General features: G+C 39.2%; 1 protein-coding gene across 1 annotated transcript; it reads left to right on the top strand.

The window, feature by feature from the left end:
* Positions 1-4,656: 4,656 nt before the first annotated feature.
* Positions 4,657-4,989, top strand: LOC138875329 (uncharacterized mitochondrial protein AtMg00820-like). Its single transcript, XM_070154154.1, has one exon. The coding sequence runs from the start codon at positions 4,657-4,659 to the stop codon at positions 4,987-4,989; it is 333 nt and encodes a 110-aa protein (XP_070010255.1).
* The last annotated feature ends 3,946 nt before the right edge of the window (positions 4,990-8,935 follow it).

The following is an 8,935-nucleotide window of genomic DNA, read 5'->3' as shown; positions in this document are numbered from 1 at the left end:
TTCCATTATTACCACGCCCATCGGCCTCTCATAAGGCTAGAAACCATTTCTGGAGGGTCCAATCTATATCAAAATCCTTTTTGAATCTATCTGGATTTCGGTTGCGATTCTGTCATGTTCGCCCAAGTAAAAGTGAAGTTTTGAAGACTGACAAAAGAACTTAGACATGGACCAGGTCCATCTTGTGAAGCACAGTCATGATCAACCCAAATATGTGAGATGCACATGAAGGAGATAAATCTAACTTATCAGAAGTAATATCTCCTAATTTGATCGAAAAGATTGCATATTGGATAAGGAGAGAAAGAATCCTTACACGAAGAGAACACAGTTTAGGAAGAGGATAGTGTTAGAGTATGAGATCAACTACTCTTCTACGATAGAAGAGTAGCATCTTTATCCCAGTCAATCTCTAATTACTAACCCAATAAATATTAGTGTTGTTCTTTTTTACAGCTAATGCACATAAGCAGAAGTTAAACATAAATTGAGAGCAAAAGAGCAAGAGATTTTGCAAGCAATTTATGTGTGATTCAAGCGTGCAATCCTGAAGCTACTTGAACAAGATAGAAGAACCAGTTCCAAGTGTCTATCTTTTATTCTAGTTCAATTGTAGTAGGTGATTGTGCATTATACCTTTCAGCTTTTATAGAAGCAATTGTATTAGGTACCTAGAGTGTTCAAGTTAGATTTAACTTGAAGTTGTTGCAACAGTTGAGGCTGTGTGCCACAACGAGATTAGAGTTAATCCCAGGTTTACAAAAGAGTTTTTGTAAATGCAGTTTTTGGCTCAGTGATTTTAGTGGATGTTTGGGAAAATCCTACTAAGTGTAGGTCGTGGTTTTTTCACATTTTGAGTCAGGTGTTTTCCACGTAAAAATCGATGTGTTCTTTATTTTCTTTACTTATTATTACACAAATAGTAGTAGTTGGAACACATAGAAAAACCAGGTCCTTTTATAATCTAGTTAAGCAAAAATTGGGTACCACAGAAATCACCCCCCACCTCTTGTGTGGTATTGAAGTATAAAAAATCAATTGGTATCAGAGCAGGTTATCCTTGAAGAGGCTAACACCTTAGGAATAGATCAAGATGAGTGCACCACCTGGAAACTGGGAAGGGCAATCTACTGCTAGGCCCTCACTCTTTAATGGTCAGTACTATTCTTGGTGGAAGAACAGGATGAGAGGCCACATCACATGAGAAGACTATGAACTCTGGGACATAGTCACAGATGGTCCCTTGGCTACTACAAAGAAGAATGCTAAAAGAGTGAACGTGGCAAAGACAAGATCTGGCTGCACTGCTGAAGATTTAAAGAAATGGGAAAAGAATGCCAAGGCCAAGAAATGGCTTGTGTGTGGACTAGGTCCAGACGAGTACAACATGATTCAAAGTTGTACCACTGCTAAGGAGATATGGGACACTTTACAAGTGGCTCATGAAGGAACTCCTCAAGTAAAGAGATCAAGAGGAACACTGCTATATTCTCAATATGAGAATTTCACCATGAAGGAAGGAGAAACTATCCTGAAGATATACACAAGGTTCACAACACTAACAAATGAACTTAAATCTCTTAGGAGAATTATCCTTGAAGAAGACAAGGTTGAGAAAATCTTGACAAGGGTCTTACCAGTAACTTGGGAAAGCAAAATCACTGCTATTTAGGAATCAAAGAACATTGCTACTCTCAAGTTGGATGAACTGATTGGAAATCTCACTGCCTATGAACTGAGAAGGAAAACCATGAAAATGGATGCACCCAAGAAGGAAAAGAGTTTGGCTCTCAGAATAGCTGAAGGTGCAGATCTAGAGGATGATGAAATGGCCATGATCACAAGGGATTTCAAAAAGTACCTGATGAGAGGAAAGGGTTCTTCAAGAGGTACAACCTTCAACAAACCAAGGGCTCCTGAGAAACAGATCAACGAGGGCTGCTACAAATGGGGCTAGATTGACCACATGATCAAGAATTGTCCTCAGTGGGAAATTGAATGAAAGAAGGAAAGGGCTGAATGAAGGAACAGGAAAAAGGAACAGGTTCAAAACAAAAGGAACAAAGGATCAACAAAGGCTATGGTTGCTGCTTGGGGAGAAACATCATATGAGGATTCAGAAGATGAAGCTAGAGATGAACAAACACGTATGTCCATTGGAGAATCAGATGATGAACAAGAGGTAAGTGTGATTCATTTCAAAGACAAGATTAAATTTTTGTCTAAAGAAAGGTTGTCTGAACTATTGCTAGACTTCATCGATGAGTCTGAGGTAATAAACAATGAGAAGGAACAATTGTCTAGGGAGTGTGTGATCTTAAAAGCCATGTACAAAAATCTAGAATCTAGGGCTAATGAAAGTGACAGTAAAAATGCTGAGTTGAAGAACCAGGTTCTTGAACTTGACACCAGTGTCTTAGAACTTAGGTCTGAAAATTTAAAACCAAAATTAGGAACAAGTAAGAAGAAAGTTGATCACACATATCTCACCTTAGAAGAAAATCTAGGAAAGATGAAGGAAGAGTTGTACAAGAAAGATGAGTAGATAGGAGTCTTAAAAGAAGACCTAGGGAAGGTAAAGCATGAACTAGACAGAACTTGCAAATGGAATAAGGCTTCTGATGCACTATCCTGGCTACATGAACACCATAGTAGCAACAAGAGATGACTTGGCTCTGGGACCCAAGCACCTAAGTGGGACCCCAAAAGCATGTACATCACTCTTTCTGAAAACAAAATCTGCACACACCGTGGCAAGACTGGTCATTACAAAAATAAATGTAATGCAAAAGAAAAGGCCAGTCAAAAGAATAAAACCTTTGTTCAAGAGAAAAATAGGCTGCCTAGGTGGGTTAAAAAGAATTTAATTTACCCCTTTTCCTATAGAAAGGGACCCAAACTAGTTTGGGTTCCTAAGACTAACCCCTGATTTCTTTTTGCAGGTCCAAGTGAAGAGAAGTAGCCAAATATGGTACATGGATAGTGGCTGCTCAAAACATATGACTGGAAGTAAGAACCAGTTCCTTTCACTTGAGGACTTAAAAGGAGGTAATGTCTCATTTGGAAATGGGAAGAAAGATGAGATTATTGGTGCTCGAAATGTAGGTAAGACAGACTCACATTCAATTGAGAATGCCTATTTGATAGATGGCTTGAAATGTAGCCTAATCAGTGTATCAAAACTGTGCGACAGAGGTAACCTTGTAGCATTTACCTCTACCAAATGCTTTGTGATTAATCTTACCACTAATAAGATTGTTTTGCAGGGAAAAAGAGTTAACAATATTTACATTGTAGATTTGTCCACTCTTTCATAAAATGAACTCACTTGCTTGAGTGTGTTGGACAATGATCCCCTCCTGTGGCACAAAAGACTTGGTCATGCAAGTCTGAATCAACTCAAAAAATTAGTCTCCAAGGACCTAGTGATAAGGTTACCTAACATCAAGTTCAAGGAAGAAAGCTTTTGAGGCCTGTGCAAGGGGAAAGCAGGTAAGATCATCCTTTAAAAGCAAGAAAATGGTAAGCACAACTAGGACAATGGAACTGGTTTATATGGATCTCTGTGGTCCAATGAGAACATTGAGCGGAGGTGGTAAGAAATATGTGATGGTATTTGTTGATAATTATTCTAGGTTTACCCGGGTACTATTTTTAACATCTAAGGATGAAGCATTTGACATGTTTACTGCCTTTGTTAGAAAAACTCAGAAACAACTAGGTAATCAACTTGCATCAATCAGGTCTGATCATGGAACTGAATTTGAAAAATACTAAGTTTGCTGAATTTTGTGATGAGCATGGTATAGATCATAATTTTTCTGCCCCTAGGACTGCTCAATAAAATGGAGTAGTTGAAAGAAAGAATAGGACTCTTGAATATATGGCTAGGACTATGCTTCTTTCTAGTAAACTGCCCCATAGCTTCTGGGCAGAGGCTGTAAATATTGCATGTTACATCATTAATAGATGCATGACTAGACCTCTTGTAGAGAAGACTCCCTATGAGTTACTTAAAGGGAGAATCCCAAATATATCCCATCTTAGGGCATTTGGATGCAAGTGCTTTGTGCACAATAATGGAAATGACTCCCTAGGTAAGTTTTATCCCAGAAGTGATGAGGGAGTATTCTTGGGATATTCTTCACATAGCAAAGCTTATAAAGTGTTAAATAAAAGAACTTTGTGTGTAGAAGAAAGTGTACATGTAGTTTTGATGAAACTAACATTCTCTCTGAGAGACAGGAACATGAAGATGAAGCTATTGGGCTGGTAAAAGAATTGAGTGAAGTCTCAGCTCAAGCTAAAGTTGCACCAAAAGAAGGAACCGGTAATGGAAAAGGCTCTTTCATCTAGGGCAACCTGACAGGGGGAAGTGAACAAAAAGGAACTGAATCCAATCCCCTAAAGGAACATGTTCATAACCCTGTTCCTCAACAACAAAACATAGGAGAAACATCAAGCAGAAATCAGTTGGTTGTGAAACCTCACAAGTATCAAAGTTCTCATCCTATTGAGAACATAATCACTGATCCAACCTCTGGAGTTAAAACTAGATCACAATTAAAGAATTTGTGCGCTTTTGATGCTTTCCTATCTCTTATTGAACCTAAAAATGTTGTTGAGGCTTTGTAGGATGCAGATTGGGTAAATTCCATGCAAGATGAACTCAATCAGTTTGAGAGAAGTCAAGTTTGGCATCTAGTTCCAAGACCCAATGACAGATCAGTAATTAGCACTAAATGGGTCTTCAGAAACAAGCTTCATGAAGATGGAACAATTACAAGGATCAAGGCAAGACTGGTGGTCCAAGGTTTTAGCCAAGAGGAGGGTATAGATTATGATGAGACCTTTGCTACAGTTGCAATACTGGAGGCAATAAGACTCCTCATAACCTTTGCAGCACACATGGAATTCACTCTTCATCAGATGGATGTCAAAAGTACCTTCCTGAATGGCTACCTAAAAGAAGAAGTGTTTGTCAAATAACCTCCAGGGTTTGAGAGCAAGGAGTATCCGGAACATGTATACAAATTAGACAAGGCTCTCTATGGACTCAAGCAGGCTCCTAGAGCATGGTATGAACGACTGTCCAAATTCCTGCTTGAACATGGCTACAAAAGATGTAAAATTGACAATACTCTATTCCTAAGGGAAAAAGGTAAGGATCTTCTTGTGGTACGAATATATATTGATGATATAATTTTTGGGGCAACCACTGACAAACTAAGTAATGATTTTGCCAAATTAATGGGGAGTGAGTTTGAAATGAGTATGATGGGTGAGCTTAACTTTTTCTTAGGCTTACAGATCAAACAAAACCCAAATGGAACCATGATCCATCAGCAAAAATATGCAAAAACATTGATTAAAAAGTTTAAAATGGATTAATCAAAGGAAACAGACACACCCATTGCAACAGCTACTAAATTAGACATAGATGAACCTGGTTCATCTTTGATCAGAAGTTGTATAGGGGTATGATTGGTTCACTTTTGTATCTTACTGCTTGTCATGACCCTAGTTCGCCCTTCATGAACTGTCGTAACGGCACCTAGTCTCTACTACTAGGTAAGCCTAACAAATGCGGAACATAAACAAAACTTGCGGGAGAAATATATCAAAGCCAAAAATAACCGAAGGAAAACAATATTTAAAATGCCGCTCGGCATAACAACACAACATCTCAAAATATGATACACTATCCCAAAACCCGGAAACTCATGGAACCACAAGCCTTTGGATATCTAACAATATCTAACTCCAGAATATCTAACAAGGAAAATAAATACAGAAGGGCAAATTTTTAAAAGCTAGAATAGAAAGGGACTCCTTGGTCTGCGGATGCGGCAGATGTACCTCGAAGTCTCTAGAGCAGTCACCTCGCCTCACAGGTGGTAGGACTGAGTCGACGTACCTGGATCTGCACATGAAAAACATGCGTAGAAAGGGCATGAGTACACCACAGCGGTACTCAGTAAGCGCCAAGCCTAACCTCACTTGGGTAGTGACGAGAAAGGTCAGGGCCCTACTGAGGTTAAATAAAAATATAAAGTTTGACAGTATAGAATAGAGCAGTATAATAAGTACAACAATAAATGTAACACTAATGAAAAGACAACAACACCTACTACAGAGGCAAAGTAAACATAGTGAGAAAATACGGCTCAACACAAAGAAAGAAACCAAGGATCTCCCAGGATACCGTCATATAGTCCCAAATATAAATATCCAGTGGATCTCCCGGGATACCGTCCCGTTTTCCAACTCATAATGCGAGGGGATCTCCCGGAATACTGATCCGTAGTCCCAAAGGTAAATACCCAATACAGGGGGAATTTACCTAGTGCAGTCCCATAGTTCCAATGTAAATGTATAGAGGGATCTTCCGGAATATCGTTCTGTAGTCCCAAAGTAAACATGCAGGGGGATCTCCCGGGATACCGTCTCGTAGTCCCAAAGTAAAACATGCAGAAACAACGCAAGGAAATACTCAAATAAGCTCAATTTCGTAAGAAGTAAAAACAGGAAATTCTAGCCTAACATGCTTCACGTAATGCAATTAAGGCAATTTAAGAAAATAAGCAATTAAGTCAACTAAACATGCTTTTTCTAAGCTAACAACAGGCTAAATTTTCAAGTAGTATAATACAGGAAAAATGAGCACAATTGAAATAACTTAGAGAAATTGGATTTCAAATAATTAGCTCAAGTACGCACTCGTCACCTCACGTACAAGGCATTTCAATTATCAAATATACCAAATCCTAAGGGGAAAGTCCCCCACACAAGGTTAGGCAAGCCACTTACCTCGAACCGGCTCAAAATCAATCCAAGACCACGTTCTTGCCACGAGTACTCGACTCCAAATGACCCAAATATATTCAATTAAGTTGCATAATGTAAATAACACTTCAAGTAACAGATTCTACAATTAAATTATAAGTTAATACATAAATTAGGTGAAATGACCAAAATGTCCCTTGGGCCCACATCTCTGAATCGGGTAAAATTTACTTTTCCAGAATCCTCACACTCTCACGAGTCAAACCATACAAAAATTATCTCAATCCAATGTCAAATCCCCAATCAAAACTAAAATTCTTGGTCTAAGAACTTTCCCCCAACTTTCATACAAATTCCGAAATTAAATGATAAATTCATGTTTAGATTAATGGGTTACAAGCAAAAAGGAGTAAAGAATCGTTACTCAATTGATATCTCTGAAAATTCCTCAAAATCTCACTCAAATCCGAGCTCCTAAACTCTAGTTTTGATAAAAATGGCTAAACCCTCAACTTTGAAATTTTATATCTGACCAGGTAAATCCTTCTTCGCGAACGCGGAAGGACCCTCGCGTTCACAAAGCACAACTTCACTTGGCCCAGATTTCCTTCATCGCGAACGCGATGCCCCTGTCGCGAACGTAATAGCAAACTTCTCCCTCCTACGCGAACACGGGACTCTCTTCGCAAACGCGTAGGCATACGACCTCTCAGCTTCGCGAACGCAGGACCCTCTTCGTGAACGCAAAGCATTAAGATTCCACCAGCCCCAGCTCTTCTTCGTGAAAGCGAGACCCCACTCGCGAATGCGAAGAAGGAAACCAGAACTGGAGACCTGCTGCATTTTTTGCAATCCTCTAAGTCCAAAAATGACCCATTGAGCGTCCGAAACACACCCCAGGCCCTCGGAACCTCAACCAAACCTTCCAATCAATACTAAAACATCATTCAAACTTATTCCAACCTTCAGAACGCTCAAAACAACATCAAAACACCTATTTTTCATCGGATTCAAGCCTAAGAACTCCAAAAACTCTAAAACTACGCTTTCGATCAAAATGTCTACCAAACCTCGTCCGAACCTGAAATTTTACACACACGTCACATTCAACCCTACGGAGCTACTCCAACTTCCGAAATTCCATTCCGACCCTCGGATCAAAATCTCACTATCGAACTAGAAACTTCAAAAATTCAACTTTCGGCATTTCAAGCCTAAATTAGCTGCGGACCTCCAAACACAATCCGAACACGCCCCTAAGCTAAAAATCACTCAACGGAGGTAACGGAATCATCGGATTTCCATTCCGAGTCCGTCTTTACACTGTTCTGACTACAGCCAACTTTCCAACACTTAAGCTCTCATTTAAGGACTAAGTGTCCCAAAACTCTCCGAAACTCAAAACCGAACATCCCGGCAAATCAAAATAGAAGAAATAAACTCAAGGAAAATAGTTAATAGGGGATCAGGGCATCAATTCTTAAGACGACCGGCCGGGTCATCACACTGCTAGCAGACCTGGCATAGTTTTCAGTGTAGGGCTTTGTGCTCGTTTTCAGGAAAATCCTAAGGAATCTCACTTGACTGATGTCAAGAGGATACTAAGATATTTGAAATGCACTACTGATATGTGTATTTAGTACACCTAAAGGTAGTAATTTCAATCTAGTAGGGTATACTAATGCTGACTATGCAGGTTTCCTTGTGAATAGGTAGAGCACCTTAGGTATGGCTCATTTTCTTAGTTCATGTCTTATATCACGGGCCACTAAAAAGCAGAATTCAGTGGCCTTATCCACTGGTAAGGCTGAATATGTTGTTGCTGCCTCTTGTTGTGCTCAATTGTTATGGATCAAACGGCAGCTGATAGATTTTGGCATTGAAATTGGTTGTATTCCTATCTTCTGTGATAACACTAGTGCTATAAGTATGACAAAGAACCCTGTTAATCATGAGAGAACTAAGCACATAGATGTTAGACATCACTTCTTAAGGGATAACTATGATAAAGGATTGATTACCATAGAATTCAGTGCTACTAATAAATAAATTGCTGATATCTTTACTAAAGCACTGAGTAGAGAAAATTTTGAAAGGAACAGGTTGGAATTAGGGATGATTAAGATCACCTAATGGGACCAGCTCAGAA

This window comes from Nicotiana sylvestris, chromosome 8, assembly GCF_000393655.2.
Source record: "Nicotiana sylvestris chromosome 8, ASM39365v2, whole genome shotgun sequence".
Lineage (NCBI taxonomy): Eukaryota > Viridiplantae > Streptophyta > Magnoliopsida > Solanales > Solanaceae > Nicotiana > Nicotiana sylvestris.
The sequence above is the reverse complement of the archived record's forward strand: the minus strand, read 5'-3'. Positions and strand labels throughout refer to the sequence as shown.

Coding starts and splice junctions, on each gene's coding strand:
- LOC138875329 (XM_070154154.1), top strand. CDS start 4,657: ATGCAAGATGAACTCAATCAGTTTGAGAGAAGTCAAGTTTGGCATCTA.